Source organism: Grus americana, chromosome Z (genome assembly GCF_028858705.1).
Source record: "Grus americana isolate bGruAme1 chromosome Z, bGruAme1.mat, whole genome shotgun sequence".
NCBI classification, from domain to species: domain Eukaryota; kingdom Metazoa; phylum Chordata; class Aves; order Gruiformes; family Gruidae; genus Grus; species Grus americana.
The window spans coordinates 49255959-49275013 of NC_072891.1; the positions used below are offsets into that span (position 1 = coordinate 49255959).

Consider the following 19055-nt stretch of genomic DNA (forward strand, 5'->3'; position numbering starts at 1 on the left):
TTCTTAGAAGCACAGGATTTGCTGAAACAAGATCAAGGGAAAACTGTCATAGTTTTAACCCATGTTGTGAAGCAAGCTTATCTATCAGATTTCATTGATCAAAAACATATGTACTGGGGTTCTTGTTCCCACTTTCATTTTACAGTTCTTACTCTCTTAAAAGAATGTGAAGTCATAGTTTTAGGCAATTTTGAATGTATAAAGTGATTCTGATATAACCCAAGTGATGAAGTTTAGTTACAAAACTTTTACTTAATATCTGTGTCAAAATTGTCACTCTCTATTATTTGGCACTTACGTTTTGCTGCTGCATGAAGTGTTGATGACCCTGGGGCATGTCACTCTCTGAGAACATTTACAGATCCTTCTATGTTAAGTGGCAGAGACATCCAGTTCCATTTCATAACTTCTGGGTGGCAGTCTGTGCAGAGTAACTCCTAATTCTGTGCAGCATTTAACATTCTTCTTATTGTCTAGTTATGGTGCTCTCTAAAAGTAGTCCTCTGACCATTTGTGAAGTCAGCAAGAATATAGATGTGGCTCACTTAACTTGTTCACAGTTAAAGCACTTCTAAACTTCTGATCAATTCTACCCTTTATCCTATGATCTTAATTTCATGCTAGAAAAGAAATCTCTTTATGGGAAGCCTTTTATTCATTGATCTCATAGCTCTCTAGACTTCCAGACTAGGGTTTCATTATCATAACCACACCTTAAAGCTTCCCACACAGTGATTTCTTGAACTACTTGGGCAGATATTGGAGAGTTAGTGGAATTTCTTACAGGTTGTATCCTACCTAACTTCCAGGAAACTGTAAAAGATCCTTCCAGGTCTCTGATGGATCAGGCTTCAACTTGTGTTTTTGCTTGCTAAGAATCTTTGGACAATTTGTTCTGAGGGCTTTTTTCATGCCCCACTGAAGAATAAACAGAAAAACTAGACTGGTACAACCTGGGGCTTCGTAACCCTGAAGGTAAATACCAGTTCTCTTATGATGTGTTCGTACATATTTAAAATCTTAAGTCATGTGTTCAAATATGCTGAAAGTGCTATCATCCACATGAAAGGTTCTGCAAAGGAAGAAAGCCAGATATTGTCTCTGAGGGGTACCCGAATGGCAGATGAAAACAATGGTATTGTGCAAACAGAAAGAGATCGTATGGAGATTGGTGGGATGGAACTGAGAGAGTAAGAGGGGAAAAAAAATAATATGAAGGGCATACAGGCTGCACTACAGTATCTGTGCCTAATTTTTGGCTGCTGTTATGATCAAAAGTTATGCTAACAACCTGTAATAGCTTTAATCTAGATTGGGGAAAAAAAAAGGTAAATTGAAATATATCTGAGGTACTTCTGTGCTTTCACTGTACAGATGTTCAGATAGCTATTTGTCAGATGGCTATTAGGCTCTGCGAGGCTAACAGCTGACCTGCTAGTTTAGTCATCTCCAGGCAGCTTATCTTGGATAATTTACTGTTTACTCTCTGCTTCCACTTGTGGCCCACTGAGTAAAATCTTTCACATTTGTAAATGCAATGCATTTCACGGGGAATCCCTTGCAACTGTGTTTAAGGTATGCCGCTTGTGGAGACTGCTGCTTTTCAAGGCCAGATTCCCACATTCATGTTGCTTATGGAGTTTATACTGAGGACAAGAATAAAATGTCAAGCCAGCCAGATGAGAAGGAGATGACATCACTGTAATTTGTAGTTGACCAGAAAGTCTGAAATAATCTTTTGATTGCAGTAGGATTTAGACACACTTTAGAAGGTGCCACCTTGGTGTATTTCTAAAAAGTACAAGTTCAATTCTAGATATCTAAACTTTCAAAAAAGTAGTTCTTACTATCTGCAGAGGCTTTGCCTCCTTCAGAGCTTCATTCCTAGACAGCTAAATTTAATAATCAATTTCACTGAAGTGGTACTAGTCAGATCCAGCAACTGTTTTCTTGGGCTGGAAAACATTTGGGAAATCTCACATTTTACAGTTGTTTTTCACCTCTGGATTTTATTTATTTTAAGAATTCAATGCATACTTCTGTGAATGTTTAAGACAAACATCCTACCCTTCTTTTTTTGGTGCTTAGAATTAAGTTTCTGAAATTGATCTCTCTCCAGTAATCCAGGGCTTGTCAAAGAACAGATGCCAGCAAAATATGTCCAAATGGGATATAGTGTGTTCTCCCTGTAATTAAGAGCAGTTGTCCAGGATGGTAGTGTCAAATGTGATTCCTCTAGATTTTGGGGGGTTTGTTTTGTGTTCTTCCATAGAAAGTGAAAAATCCGACTTGATTGGGTTTTTTGAGTCCCAGGTTATTGAAGCATGTGTGCTCTGATGCACACTAGAACACACTTAACTTCTGTACCTTGCATCTCCCACAGTAACCACTTATGTTATCATAAGGGTAGTGCAGACAAGGCTAAAAAATGTTTTATAAGCTTTTTGAGGAAATAATATCTTTTTAGCATTTAACCTGTAACAGTCTTTTAAATCAGAAATAGGTGCATTCTGACATGGGTGCTGAGAATCCTGTGTTCTCCTACTGCCTTTAATGGTGCTTTTATTACAACTTAGAACTGTAGTGTGGGAGTTCTGAAAATTAATCTTGCAAGATTATACTCTGATGCTTGGAGGGTGAAGTCCCTGAAATTAAAAAAGAAAGTTTGTTTAAAATACCGTTTTATAATACTGGCTCTAATGAAGTTCTTACTGCTGCCTTTACAAAGTGGCTGAATTATTCACTGTCAGAATTTATTTCAAATTACATCTGTTGCAAAAATAAGAGGTCTTAAATGCTAAATTGAATTAAGTGTGGTAGACTGCTTTAATGATGTAAGTTATGAGGAAAATACGGTGGAAATAAAAAATAAACTATACTGTTGTCTCAGTAACAGCTATGTTTTGCTAATTCAATAGGAAAAAAAGCATGGTTAGGAAACATTGAGAATTATACTTTCAAGATTTCTTTCTGGCTGTTCTTGTATTTTTTTCTTTTTGTGTGTAAGAATTTTGAGTGCTGTCTTTGAGAGTTACAATTTGTATGTATTCTTGCGAAACTGTGTTAATGCTTCAAGTTAATGAAGATTATTTAGAAAAAAAATAAATCCCCATTTCACCTGAAACACTGTTTCTACCTCTAGTAGAACTACCTGCTGAAAGATGGTGTAGACAAAACTTGTTCAAACTGTTGCCTGAGATAGAAGACTTCTGAAAAAGTAGTAGTATCCTTTGTAAAGCTACTCCTGTAATTCTGAACTATTGCGATAATTCTTTAAAATAATAATGCTCTTGATAGTTGTTCTACTACAGAAGTTTCAGGTGGTTTAGGATTCCTAAATTACATCAGCTTCCCTGGTTTTATGCTATAATATGAAGTTCTTGTCTTCAGAACTTATCAGCAAACCCTTTTTTGCTCTATATTAGGGTAAATGGTCTGTCCATTTATTTATGCTAAAATGTTTTAACAAATCATTATTTATAAATAGAAACTGCAATGCACTGTCTCTTGCATTCTATATTATCAACACAAAGTTAAAATACAGGATTTTGCTGAAAGGTTAAAAACATTTTTATTCAATTCCAGGATCATCATAAAGTATCATAGTCTGATCCCAAGACTTCATTGAGTGTACGCATGTGCTGCTGCTTCTTTAGCAGAAACTGTACACTATTTGCAGTCCTATTCTCAACTTGAATAGACACCCTTTTAACAGGAAATAATTTGCATGAATTTCAGATTCTTTCAATCTTCTGCTGAATAATCTGCGGTTGCATCACTATAGCATTGTAGCATGAAAGTAACTTAAAATTATATTTATGTTTTTATATCTATCATAGAATGGTTTGTGTTGGAAGAGACCGTTAAAGTCTATCTAGTCCAACCCCCTTGCCATGAGCAGGGACATCTTTCACTAGATCAGGTTGCCCAAAGCGCCGTCCAACCAAATATATGTGCATTTGTGTGTGTTTGTATGTATGCACACAGAGTTTCATGGCAGTGCTGCTTGTTTCTGTACAGTTGTGGACAAATAACACATCTATGGGTCGGGGGAATACTGCAGAGGCTTTTTAGGGGAGTGATAGTAGTACTTGATTTGGGGTCTTTCCGCTCACAAATCCATAGTTGAAATGTATTGCTCTTCATGGTTGTTGGCTGTAAATCACTCTTATGTCCAGAGTTCGCATACTGTAATCTTTCTTCTCAGACACCAGATGTAACTATCCATGCAAAATCCTAGTGATAGGATAAAAAAAAAGTTCTTAATAACAAATATACTAGATGAGCCTTTAGGATACTTCAAAACAAATTTGGAATTTGAATGGCTTACAATTCTTATACCACAGGAAAGTGTTTGGGGGCTTTTATTAGGGAAGAAGAAAAAAAAAGCAACACAAAAACGAGCATATATTTTTATTCTCCCTGTCATTTAGGACGTAAAATTTTAACATTAATGTTGACTTTGGGGAGGGGGGCGCATAAGACTTGCATAGTATGATCCTTTCTGTTCGTATGGTAAGAATTAGGGAGCCTAAATAACACACGTGCTTCATCCCACTTGTTAGTGCTGAAACCACGGTACAGCTGAAACATGTACCAGCAGTTCTGAGCTGAGTTATGGAAATCAAAACATCACTTACGAAGGAATCTCTTCAGGTGATGCATTTCCTTTCAGAATAACTTTTTCCCCAGAACAGTCCTGTGGCAGTGTCGTGACGCGCTAGTCCCCATCTGAACAGCTACGGGTGCAGACTCACAGCAGGGGGGTTGCACGCGGGAGAGGCGTTTTTGCGAGGGAGGTGCCAGCAGGCCTCCTTGCGGCCGCCTCTCACCCTCAGCCTGCTGCTCGCGGCAGAGGCTGTGAAATGCCAATTTGCAGCTCTGTATCTATCTAAGAGGTCCAAGCAACACATGCTACTACCTTCCTTCTCCTTCCAGACTTTTGCCCTAAAAGCAGTGCCTCAGCAGGTGTTCTGATAGTTTCCTTCTCTGTTCATGATGGTAAAATTTAGAGGCATTGCTTAGGAGTGAAGCACTTGCCTTTGTGAGTTTGGGCCATTAGCATTAATGATCACAACTATCATCTTGTGCCACTGACATGGATAGTATGGTCATGAAGCTTTCACTAGAATGCAGTAAACAACATTGTGCTGTGTGTTGCAGTGAAATGCATGTAATTTAGTGGAAAAATAAGCATGAAAGTTAACTGAGAGTTAAGCTAGAAAATTATTTTAGGTGGTTACACTTATTTTCGTTGAGTTAAAAGCTCACAAAAACATTTTATTGTTTCTGAATAACTAAATTTATGGAGGGGGTTGAGCTCGTTCACAGTGAAAGCTGCTGCAGTCTGTGTGCATGCTGATTTTTCTTCCTTTTGCCTTTATACTGCAAAAATAATTTTTTAACACAGCTTTATTTTCTTCTGTCTTAATATTGTATCTTCCTCCCTACTCTGATAGTGTGATTGTACTGTTCTTATATGTCCTGGTTTTGGCTGGGATAGAGTTAATTTTCTTCCTAGCAGCTGGTATGGTGCTGTGGTTTGGATTTAGGATGAGAACAATGTTGATAACACACTGATGTTTTTAGTTGTTGCCAAGCAGGCAAGGACGGACGTTTCAGCTTCTCACACTGCCCTGCCAACGAGAAGGCGGGGGGTGCACAAGAAGCTGGGAGGGGACACAGCCAGGGCAGCTGACACAAACTGGCCAAAGGGATATTCCATACTATATGGCGTCATGCTCCTTATAAAACTGGGGAAGTGGGCTGGGAGGCAGCACAGCTCAGGAATTAGCTGAACATCAGCTCCTGGTGGTGAGAAATTGTGCTGCGCATCACTTGTTTTGTATATTCTTTTTTAATTGTTATTATTCTCTTCCTTTTCTGTCCTATTAAACTGTCTTTATCTCAACCCATGAATTTTACATTTTTTCTTTTCAATTCTTTCCCCCATCCCACTGCGGGGGGGGGGGGGGGGGGCAAGGAGGGGTTGTGTTTGTGAGTGAATGGCTGTGTGACTGTTTTAGCTGCCTGCCGGGTTAAACCGTGACATTATTAAAACTGGTATGATTGATAATTTGCAGTGCTTATGTTTTTAGTCTTAACATTTTTTTCTTCTAACACTTAACCAATCTTCTGTGAAACACTCCACAATAATTAGAATACTGTTGGACAACATCTAATTTCCACATTGGTTTTTTTTATGAGTGTGCTGTGATCTAGCAAGGTTTGTGAAAACAAACAAGCAAAACATCTGGGCTGGTGAATTGTTGCAGCTGATAAGTGAAAAGAATGCCTGTCTTTAAGTGAAACCTGCAGCTGTGCTGTCAGATGTTGGGGAAATTGGTGCCTGACGGGTAGGCAGTGAGGCTACTCTTCTGAAAGTTACTGGTAGTCTGTAAAGATTAGTGTAACTTGTTTTGGACGTATCAGTTTGGATCCAAAAAAGCTATTTGTGTTGGTTTTGCTATATCTGCTGCTATCAACAGAATTGCCCTGAAAAATCGGTTGTTTCATAAGTCATTTTATATGCATCCAAACAAGGAGGTTCTACTCCTCCTTAACAGTATAGCTTATTGCTACTGAGTATGTCAGAAGCATGTTAAAAACTTCTATTCTGCATTTATGTGGAGCATACCATTCTTCGAGACTTGTAATAAAGCTTTGTAATAAAAGGGTTTGCATTTTGTGGCTTAATTTTTTTCCTGATCATTTTCCATATTAAGAGTTTAAGATATTTGCACAATGGCATTAAATGTGTTGTTTTGTCATTCATCATATTTAAGAATCCTAAATTTTATGGATTTGGGGTTATTTTTAATCAAATAAGTGAGACAGTTACGTATGCTTTAAAAGTCAAGATGTTCTCAAAGTACATCAGTTTATTTTCAGAAAATCAGGTTTTATCCTTCCTTATTAATATCTTCAGAACTGTCAGTGTGAAACTGAAATGTAAATTGAATTCAGAATGCTAGTTTTAGGAAGTTTCATTTGCTTTCAGTGAAAATTTTTGAATTAGTGACAGTTACTGGCTTAGTTTCTAGAAAATCAGTTTGAACTACTGAATCAGATTTTGAGTTCAGTAGCCTTGTGTCCTTACGTTCAGAGGGTACGGTGAAACACTTCATTAAGTACTAGGAAATGAATTGTGACTTTAAAAGGATTAGGAAATAATTTTCCTGTTTAAAAGTATGACTTCAGATTTGTGGTGTAGTAATGACTGGGGACATAGCTTAAAGAAAAAAGTTAACTGGTTGAAAACCACAATTTGTGTGCGTTTTTTAGTTATCTTTATAAACATAGCTACTTAACAACCAGTGAAACTAAAATACCTACATAGTACTTTATATTTTTTATGTGAGTTGAAAATCTTGGGGGGGGTATATAATACATACAGGTGTTATGAAATACTTACAGCTTCTTGAATAACAGGTCAACGGCTTACTGCAAAAGAGTATGTTAGTTTCGAAATCTGAAGGATTTTCAGTTTGTGGTTTTGGGGGGGGTGTTTGGTTTCTGGGGTTTTTTGAGGGATTTTTTGGTGGGGTTTTTTGTTTATTTTTTTTTTAAAGTAGAAAAATATAATACTAGATTACAGTTGATTCTCAACTAATAGCTCTCCTGGGGAAAAAAAATTGGATCTCTCTTGTATACTTAATGCAGTGCCTGTGAGACTGAATGTGGTGGTATATCACCGCAGTGCTCTGAATTCAGAGTTTGTTTGCATAATCAGTAATGCATCTGTGCTAACGTATTTTAATTCATAGTAAAATATTTTTTAGTATAGTAGAAAAATTTCTTAAGCTGTGTTGTAGCAGAGTAGTTAAGCAGCTAATTGCTTCTTGGTGAGTCTTCAGATGCTTTTTAAAAGTTGTTGCCCTAGTATCATTCAGCATTGTTGTGTATACGCTGGTAGATTTCGGGAAGAGATGAAATGTGGAAAAACTACTAAGGTCCTGTAAATGGATTTTTAACTTTAATTTTACAAATTCTTCTGAATTCCTGGCTGTGGATGTCTAAGTTAGCCCTTCCAAACATAGTACAGATCTTTCTAAAAACTGCAATTCCTGAATGTTTGTCTTTCTATAGCTGTTTTTTCCTAAGAGTATTCCTCTGTGTTGCTCTGGTGTTCCTAGAAGTTAATGGGTACGATTCATGGAAGAATTGGCAAGTGTTGTTAGATGTAAATGCATTTTTCTGCGTAACAGTTTTACCACACCTCAAGGCATGTCCTTGTATGTTCCTTTATTCTGTAAGACTCAGCGTAAGGTATGCTTTTTCCCTGGGCTGGATCGCTAGTTAGGAGCATTCCCGTTTTTAACCCCTGTATGACAACAGACAGCAGGTTCCAAAACTGAAGGAAAAGAAGGAAGACCAGAACTGATTAACACATTACAGAAGTGACATTTCTCACGGACATGAGGCTAAACGGATGATCTGACCTCATGGTCTTAGCCATGTGCAGCACTGAAGTAATGGATTAATCTGGATAAACGTTTCCTGTCCAAAAATGTTAATCTGAAATAAATTAACCTGTAATTCTTCAAATTTTCACATGATCACAAGTTTCTGTAGTTAAATCCTGAAAAGGACTTAAAGTTGTCTCACTTATCTCCCTCATCTAGAGGAACATGATGAGTAAATGTTTTAGGAATCTGATGAGTTTTGGTGTAGAGAGTCACCAAAAACTTCTGCAGATCTTCTATGAACTGATTACTTACTCAACAAATTGGTGGCTTGAGTAGTCATTGCAGTGGAATCAGTGTTTTGGTACCTTTTACGTGTTGGATTTTTTCAGCATAATTTTTTATAACTTCTGTGAAGCAAATTTGTTCTGCTATGTGGGTGTGACCATGTTTTGTTTATAATACATGTAAATAGTTGATTTGGGCTTTACTTCGGTGAAGGTAGTACAGTTTCTTTGAAGCTGGTAGTCATTCTTCCCAGTACTAAGCTCAGTATTTTTTAAGAATCTTTCCTTTCTGTATGTAGTTGACTTTGATGTGACACGGAACTTGCCTATGACTATTAGGGAAAAGTAGCAGCCCTAGTATTTGTTTTGCTGTCTTGCCTATATGCTCTCTGTTTGCTGAATGTTCTCAGAGTAACAGAATATGAAGGAACTTCTGTTGAGTATGAAAACAAGCATTAAAGTGAAACAAAATATTTTTATCCTAACCAAGTCAATTAATGCTTATCTTAACCAAGTCTCGAATCAAACCATTTATATTTTACCTGTTTTGTTTTTCAGAGTACTGTAATTGAAAGTGCATCTTCTACATTTGAGGAAGGACAAATTCATGATTGAAGAGTGGATTAATAAGTAGTTGTCTTATTCCAAGAATAAGAAGATATCCTGGGAGTTGAGAAGAACTGGATTTTCACCCTAGTCCAGCAGCTTTGCTGCTCACTTAAACACAGATGAATGAAGACCCCATTTGGAAAATCACCAGGTCAGCGGTCCAGAGCTGATGCAGGTGAGGTGTTTTTCTGGATGGTTTTGTTTGGTTTTAGTGGGTAAAAGGTGTTCTTACTTTTATAATAGGATTTTTTTTTTTTTAATGTTACGTTGAAGGTTTTGTGAAGGTGTTATCCTTCCTGTCTTAAAAGAACGTTTATTATTGTTACAGAAGCTGATGAATTGAAAAGGAATATGTAAATTTAATTTAGCAGTACAGATATACATATAGAAAGTGTTTAATATAGACTATAATATCAAAGTTTTATTAGAACTGTAAGTTACATACAATTCTGTAAAGGAACCAAATCAATTTTGTTGTAGGATTGTATTGACATATTAAGGGGAGAATTTCTCTTGTTTATCTCAAGTCCTGAAACAAATTTATTCACCATATATTTATAACTTAGAGTAAAACTTCATGGTTTTAAAGAAGCTGATCAGCTAGTAATTGTAAAAGAGAATATCTTGAAAACACTACAAAAATGCAAATAATGTTCTAATGTGTGTGCTCTCTAAACTGAAATAGGTTAGTCAATGTATTTTAAAGCAATTTTTTATTCAGAGAAATGCAAAATGTGAGTAAGCGTTGATCCTTTTATGACTAGTTAGGCTTATTCAAAGTTTTGCAGCTTGAAAGACTAGTGAATCTCAGTCTTGTGTGCTCTGTAGTAAGAATTATTAGCAATGATGCAAAAAACCATCAAGTGACTAACAAAGAATTGTTTTGTAGGTTGATACTTGGTTCTGTATAAATTAAGCTAGATTTTGGTTCAGTTGCGTATTCTGTCTGGACTAGTGTAGGACAGGGACTGGAAGTTGTTATTTGCAGTTTAGGAATTCTACAGAGTAGCGTTTTGAGGATGAATAGGTTACAGATGAATGTTGTTCATTCTTCTGTTCAATTAGTTACTTTTTAGTTTAAATTATTTAAGTAATGTAAATTGTTTTGTATATTCAGTCATTTCTGTTATGAAATTACTTTGTGGGTTATTTAGAGGGGAAGGGGAGCACCCTTCCTATTTTGCATCACCAGCCATTATGAATTGGTGCTTTTCTAAAAATCTGAAGAAACTGTCATGTGTAATTGGGAAAGCTCAGATAACTTTTAAAATACCCAAGTAATAGTCCATTCTGGTGCTTTCAAATACTCATCCAGTTCATTGAGAACTGAAGCAACTGATAGTGGAAAATTTCTCTGAAATAGTTTGGAAGCTTTCCAAACTGTGCTTACCTGTGATTAGCTTACATTAATGTTAATTTGCTGTCACTCATTTGAAACATCTACTGATTTCAAAGGTAACTTCAGCACATTTTTAATAGATGGTTTCAAAGGAGAAACACAGTACAAAGTCTTAAACACTTGGTTCAGTGAGTTTTCATTCCATCAACTTATGAGTCATCCTTCCTCTTGACACTAGCAGAATCCCTGTGGGAGTAGAATTGTGTTTGGAAGAGAAAAGAAAGGAGAGCAGGCTTTGACCTGGTACTTAATTTCAGTCTTGTTTACTTCTAAGCATTAGCTGGGCACCGAGCCCAAGTTCAGTGAATTTGGACACTAGATTTTTAAGGCAACTGTTTGAAGAATTTTTTCTAATGACTTCAATGTGACATGCGATGAACAACAAAACTACAGCACAGATTTGAAGTGTCATAACATGAAACTTATATAGAGGTTGATTGTGAGGCTGGGTTTTCTTTCTGAAAACCAAAAAAGTTAAGCTAGGACATTTTATTTAAATAAGTTGAGAAGAAAATTTTGCTTCCTATTTGTTCTTTTGACTTAAAAAAAAAAAAGACAGAATCCATAGACTTATGTTGAAGAGTCACATTTCCCATTATTTGTTCATTATAGGTTGCCCTATAACTTGCACCATGCCAAATTGTCATTAAAATTGACACACTTTTGCTTTTTAATATGCCTATACAACAGTTACAATTTGTCTTTATCTCTTTCTCTGTGAAGTTTTTTAATCTTAACTCAGAAGTCCTTCCTTAACTTCTGTTTATTTGATTAATGTGCCATCACTGTCATTTAAATACTAGCCATAAATCATACACATTTGGTCTGCCTCAACTGCTGGCATAGTTATAGCATAGACTTGGGTGTTACCAGCTTTCAGCCTCCAGCTATTACAAGACAGCTGCTGATCTCCTTGCTGTTGTTGCTCCTCCTGATCGTATTTGGTGGTCTGAGGCTACAGAGCTTTTATGCTCTTTTTTTTTTTTGAGGGGTGTGGTGGGGGGAGGGAAGGCTTGGAATTATCTGACGTTTATTTCTTGATTATGGATATGCATTAGGAAAGAGTGCAGCAGGCAGCTGTTATTGCTGAGCAAGAGAGACAGAACTTTTGTTTATCACAGCAGTAGTTCCACTGCTAGCAGTCAAATTCTTCCTTTGAAAAGAACAGCAAATGCAGTACTTGAATTCATGAGAGTTTATAAAATGATTATTTTGATGGCTGGAAGAGAGGCCTTGTAATGTGATATAAATTAAGGTTATAGCAAGTTAGTCGTTTGGAGTTTTTTATTTTGGAAAAGTGTCTCTGGGAGAGAAAGCCATCAAAAGTGCAACCAGGTAGTGACAGAATGGTTTAGGTGGCAACTCTACCTCTTATTTTCAGAAGGAGAATTTGATTATTAACAGGTGAAAAGATACTCATCTTTAGTTTTATGTTAAAAATTTATTTGCTAGGGAAGAATGACTTTTAATCCTGCAGCTGTGGCAGCGTTCTATGTGTTCAGATTAACTACGTGTCAGTGATCTTGTGACCCTTTATAGACTTTTAAAAGTGGTCATGGTGATGTTTTGGGTTGGGTGTTTTTTTTTCCTTCATTGGGAGTGTTAAGGATTTACCTTAGCTAAGTGACTACTGAACTTGACAATTACTGTATTTGTAATAATTTCTAATGACAGTAACAGTGGGGGGTGAGTATGGTATTTGTTTCCTACATAATTGGAGAGATACAGGATTGATGGATGGACTGTTATATGGGTAAGGATTGACTGATTGGCTGCATCTAAAGAGTTACAGTCAACAGCTCAATCTCCAACTGAAAACCAGTAATGAGTGGTGTCCCTAAAGGGTCTGTACTGGGACCAGTACTATTTAGTAATGACATAAACAGCGGGATTGAGTGCTGTCATCTGGGAACAGATAATACAGCATTAGTATATTCTTTCTTATATATTATTTACAGAATCACAGAACAGTAGGAGTTGGAAGGGACCTCTGGAGATCACCTAGTCTAGTTCCCCTGCTAAAGCAGGATCACCTAGAGCAGGTTGCACAGGATCGCGTCCAGGGGGATTTTGAATATCTCCAGAGAAGGAGACTCCACAACCTCTCTGAGCAACCTAGTTTTCATTTTTCCTTCTGATTAAAAAATAGGGTGAAAGTATGAAAATAGCTTACAAAGTCTATGATTGATCTCTTAATCATGTAAAATCATATAATCATGGAATTCCAGGAGATTTTTGGATCATGTACAGACTACAAAAACCTATCTGGCAGTATAGATAAACTAGTGGTTGTGTCAGGTATTCACATAGGCCAATATGATTATTGTTACAAAAATTAATGCAATACCGAAGCTTTTTGCAATTGACTTTGATTTCATCCAATTGTAGAGACTTATCGATCAGTGACATTACAGGTGTCATGGCTTCTTTAAAAAGGCTAATTTTCATCTGTACTGTCTGTCTGCTTACAGAGGAAATGCTTTTATTTGCTGTAGAGTAGGTGTAAAGGAAGACGTACATTTGGTTAAAATATCTAGGTTTTTAAAATCTGTCTCTACTGGAAAACATACTCATAATTCCATCTTGAGAAATAAAGGGTAGAATTGAAGATGGAGAAAAGAAGGAAAGCTAGACTTTTTCTTTTTTCGCAACAGTAGAGTACATAGCTACAACGTCTATGAGTTTGTCAAAGTATAGAGTTGCTTTCCAGGATATAGTTTCAGTAGATCAGCCAGCTGCTCCTGTGTATGGCAGTGTGCCTGTCTCTCTAATTAGTGTATGACTGTCTCCAAGATAGGAGAATACAGATCATTTTTTCCTTCATTAACATTATATAGGATAATTGATTGTAAAATAAGTTGTGATTGCCCTTGTATTTACACTTACATTTGTCCTTTTTTAGTCTGGGGGTCACCTGTTTAATGACATATAAGTGAAAGGCATGGTCTTCTAGAGTCCTTCCTAGCAGTTGTCTCTCAGAGGTACAGGATCCCACCAAACTGCCTGATGGTCAGGAACAATTGAATGCCTTTACTGGATGGTTTGAAAACAAAGTAATTTCTTAGTGAAGAACTAGGAAACAGTAAGTCATATACAAGCTTTTGTAGTTTTTTCCCATTTAAAAGCAAGTGTAAGTTGTTTCAGTACTGTCTCTGTGAACTAAGAAAAGAGAACCCACTCCTGGATGTGATTTGCTTAGGATTGCAGTGAAATCTTCTGGCAGAGTCAGAATTCATTTTATCTCTGTATTTCATGTCTACTTTGGTTAGAAGAACTCTCTTCCTTCCCCAAACTCTTTTAAGTTGAGGTTGGGCAATACTAGGTGTGAATAAGCACTTTGAAGGGTCCCTGAAAGTAGTTCTGAAATAGCCTCCAGATACAGAACAATTCCTGTGGGATTACTGCTGTAAAGATTCTGAAGTATAACTTAGAAACATCCAGCTTTTGCTGCTTGATGTAAACACAGGATATTCAGAGAAATAAGATATTGTGGTGTCTTTTGAAGAGTCTGATTTTCATGGATTGAATGGAGGGTGCTATCTGATGTGACAATAATAAAAACATTGCCAGAAGCTTTCTCCCATCCTCCTCCCTATTCTCTCCTCCTGTACCTCTCGGTTGAAGTGACATGTGTACTTCACTTGGAGTCAACATCCTGAAAGAACATTTGTTTTAGTGTGTCTTGTCTTATCCTTTTTGCCTGTCTTTGACTGAAGTAGAAGTATTCAGAAACATGGTTTCTAGTTTTGCTGTTGAATTTTAAGGATCTGTTTTAAGCAAAATTAACCAAGCCTCAAAAAACACACAGACCATGTGACAATTAAATGCTTAATTCTGTTGCTTCCACTAATTGGAAGTTAGTGTTCACTTTCTATTACAAAAAAAAGTATTTCTGTACTCATATATAACTGATTGAGGTAAAAATATTTTCTCCTTCCTCAGATCCATCATAGTTTGAGTCTTCGCTCCTTGTTACAAAGACGACTAAAACTAATGCATTTACTTTGATTTTTGTTCAGTGTTATTTTTTTTCTATTTGTATGTTCAGGGCAATTTAGTTGTACACAGTATTTTGAGTGTTATCTAAAATATGGAATTCTATGGAGTGTTCTAGTTAGAACTTGTCTTTCCATAGATAAAAGGAGGTAAAGAATGTGAATTTAAAGCCATTCATGTTGTATAGAATGTAATAACTCTCCTTTATTGTTCTTTAATTAGTATTAACATCTTTGAAGTCACATTGTGCTTGTGACCAAACTGTTCTTAACCCCTGGACACTTGAATGCAGATGTTTGGGTTTCTTTCTTTTGAAAGATTTGTGTGAAGATACTGCCCTCAAAATGCTTGGGATTTTTTAAGTGCCTTTCTGCTTTGAACTGGGCACTTGACAGAAAGTGACTAATGCTAGTTAGGTTTCTATCCCAAGCTGTTTAGATAGTACTGGAGGTGTCAGGAGAATTTGTATAAGCCAGGTTACTGCTTTGTTATGTTACACAACCACTAGGTGAAGGCGAAGATCAGCAATACATGTGTATGTTAAAAGGTAGTTTAAAAAAATTTACTTTCTCTCAAAGAATGTTTTAAGTCATTAACACATAGCAATACGACACCATAGGTATCACTCATTAAAGTGTCATGCACTTACAAATAAATATCTCTGTAAAGAAACTCTACAAGCTCTTGGCAATTCTAAACTGGGAAAGAAGAGTCTTCTGCAAAGCTGATTTCTTGCCATATAAAGAAAGTTTTATGTCTTTTATTTTCTGGTAGCTTCACTTGCTCTAATCTTGCAAGAAAGCAAAATACACAGGACTTAAGATATCTTCACACATCAGAGGAATTTTAGTATTTCCAATTAATTTTGTAATTCCTGTAGGGAAAAGAAAAAATGAACAACTTTTATAAATATTTTTCTTGTAAATTGGTTATAATGGACTTTACCAGTTCAAAATAATAGTTTTTGCAGCCATTCAAAGACTACTTTGCATTAGCTGCTTGAAACAAATGTTTTATCTTGGCATGGGTCAGATGATATTTTGCAAGGAAGAGATAATAGTTAGAGGTGCTTGTTGGTCCATAGATATTCCTCTGTGTGACAGAGACTGTTCAGCATACTTCTTATATTTTTACTACTGGTGCTTGTGTCTGTTGGAACATACTGTCTTTTTGTGCCATCACTGGACTTCATTGTAGGCTCCTGTTAGGGAAATGGTCTTGCATTCGCTGCTGTTGAACAGATAGAAGTGTGTACATACATCTTACTGATGCAATTTTGAGGGTTACAGCATTATGTAATATATGGTCTTCAAGTGTGGAACTAGTTTCCTAAGGTATAAAAACTGCATTTGCTTGGTGTTTTTATTATTTTTTTTATAAATCAGTATCTGTAATTGTTTTAGCAGTTTTGATAATAAATGGGAGAAAAAGCAGTTTGAAAAGGTTCTGGTGTGCTACTACCATTTAACCTGGACATCATCCTTGTTTTTCGGTGACTGAAAGGGGATCAGGCAGTGAAATTTGGGGGTGTGGTGGGGGAGGATGCACATGTGTGTGTGTGTGTTTAACAATCCAACTGCTACATCAGGCTGTCTTACTGTTACATGTGCATAAACTGCTTAAGTTGGCTTCTTTAATTGTCTTGATTTCAAAATGGTCACTGAAGATTGCAAGGATTATGGGTGTACTCTTTGAGTATATAGCGTTAGCAGTAAGGAAGATGCTGTCCCAAGTGATAAATAGTAAAGGGGTACTGTTGAAATCTTGAATGCTTCCATCTCTCTGTGTCATCCTGCTCCTCCTCCCCCCGTACCACTGAAGTTTAGATACCGTTCCAAACTCTGAACTTTAACCCTATGAGTAGCTCAGAGAGTTCTTGCAGCTTTCAAGTAGCAGTGGAAAAAACTATTGCTGAAGGAATTATCCCAGACAAAGAAAGATTCAGGCAGGTTTATCAGATAATTCTGATTTTGACCTTGTTACTAGAATATGCTAAATGTAAGGATTCTGTGCTGTTTCATCCCCATTTTTAGAGCTGCTGTAGGGGACAGAAATGTTCATGATTCAGTGAAATCTTGCTATAATTTATGCAACTGTCTAGCCAAACGAAGTGTTACACAACTCAATAGTATAACCTGAGATGTCTTTAGAAGGAGTTTGCATCTCCTTGAGGCATTATGGAACTCAATGCCAAATACAAAGGTGAATTCTGGCAAATAGGCTTGCAGTCATTACAAGAGTGGGTTTGTCCTAGGATCTTCAAATACTTGATATTGTACCTTCTTGAAATCTTGTTACATTTGTATTAAACATCCAAATGCCATAACTTTACTGGGAGCTTTCTTAGGGTACTGACTCACGTAAAAAGCTGAGCAGTGCTTAGTTGTCTCTGATTTAGAGCTCACTACAGAAACAAACAAGTTGAATCCTATGAAAAATACAAGGTTCCCAAGGTGAGAAGTTAGTGAACAGGGCAAACAGACGTCTATTTCTAGAGGTCTGCATAGCTTCTCCTTTCTGTTTATTGCCGCTTCTGTAGTAAATCTTCTTTGTGTGTATGTCTAGAGTTCCTATTCTTCACTTCCGAAGGCTTTGGAAGACTAAATGCTTTGGACTTCCCTTCTCATACACAGGTTCAGAGTCCTTGAGCGGAGGATAGAAAGCAAGTTTTGTGTTGAACCATTCTGCAGAATATGTGGGTGTTATTTCTGTAGTGTTTTTAACTATTTGAGCTGATAAGCTTCGTCTCATCAGCCTACAGTAATGTAAAACATAAAATGTGTGTGGTCATGTTCTGATGATGCAGTTCCTCTGCTTTATAAGAACAGGTTTATTTTTCTAAGTATTTTGTTTTTAATAACTACCATATTTTTAATAAAACATGTTTTATTATTTTTTGTATTAATAGAACACAGCCACCTCAAATGCAGAAGAGGTAACTGACAATATGATCAGAAAGCTTGTAGTTGTAGTCAAGTCCCAAAGTCTTTTGGGTTTGTAATCAAGCTTTTCGTGATATTGGGTGGATTTTTTTTAACTTCCATCTAATAGTTCTTATAAACTTGCAGTTTAATTACTTGGTCTTATAACAGTCAAAAATTGCAAATAGATCGTTTACTGTAGTAATTGGCATGTAAGGCTTAATTTTTGAAACACAAACATTTCAGATGTCATTACAGAAGGAAATGCAGATTCTTGAGGATTTGATACAAGCTTGACTGTTGTAATCAGAAGATGTAGTATTATTTTAATTATGCCATTTCTGTAACTATTTATATGTCCTCTTTAGTTTTGCACATGAAAATGCAAATATTAAGATATTTATGAAGACTTTGAAGGTTAATTGTACTTTTAGTGCTTGACTCTCTCATGTGACGCTACTACTATAATGAAAGTTTTCAACATATACATTCCAAAGCTATGCTTGGAACATGCACATGGTGTTAAATTTAAAAGAATTGGTTTGTTTAGACCTATAGAGAAACTCCAATATTTGTCTGTAGGTGTTAATTTAAGCATCCATAGTTGAAATTAGGGGCATGTTTCTACATACACGTGAGACATTGTTACACGTGTGTCAGTCCAGTACTTCGACCAGTTCTTTGGGATATTGCAGACAAGGAGGGTTTAACGTTTTAGCACCTACTGAAGATATTCAGCATTACACAGCATTCAGATTTAGCACAGCAACAACATTCAGGGATGAAAAGTTACACAGCCAATTGATTAACTTAACTGTTGTAGATGATTGATCATCTCAACTGTTACAGCCATTTTCCTAGAACAAAGACCACACGGGTCCCTGTTGTGTTAAGTTCAGCTTTCTTTTCAATAGTTGTGGTCAGTCACTCCTTCTGTTCATCCCTGAGCTTCAAGAGCACGTAGCCTGTGTCTGTCTCTGCAGACCCTTCTCCCGTTGTAGCAGTTCATTGATCAGTCATAACATGAAATGTTTGGGTTCTTTACATTTTAACATTCGAAAGGAAAACTTTTATACAAGATGGCTTTTTTGGTATTACATACACATTTTATTTTTCACTAATTCCGTCATCCTTTATATTGTAGGTCATGCAGGAGTGTCTGCCAGCATGATGAAGAAAAGAACTTCCCACAAGTAAGTTGTTAATATTTTTACAAAGTACAGCTCTCCGTAACTGGAAGTACTGTTCTAGAAATATATCTGTATTGTTCCTCTCACTTTGTTCTTGAAAATCATGTGGAATAATACTCGGTCTGTATATGTGTGTAGAGACAGACTTCTAATTCTTTCAGGAGGGTGATAGGAAAGAATGCCCCACAAATAGAGTTTTAAATATCATTTTGACTGTTAATATGAAATTATCCTTGAATACAGTTTTG

The 19055-nt window shown here is 36.4% G+C and overlaps 1 protein-coding gene across 6 annotated transcripts in view; it reads left to right on the top strand.

Annotated features, from left to right (window-relative positions):
* Window positions 1-19055, top strand: part of SPIN1 (spindlin 1) — a 58837-nt gene that overhangs the window by 26600 nt on the left and 13182 nt on the right. For all 6 annotated transcript variants that reach the window (XM_054809262.1, XM_054809266.1, XM_054809267.1 and 3 more), the window contains 2 exons: window positions 9251-9476; window positions 18762-18810. In XM_054809262.1, the coding sequence (XP_054665237.1) occupies window positions 9425-9476; window positions 18762-18810 (101 nt within the window). In that variant the 5' untranslated portion in view covers window positions 9251-9424. The remainder of the gene's footprint in view (window positions 1-9250; window positions 9477-18761; window positions 18811-19055) is intronic.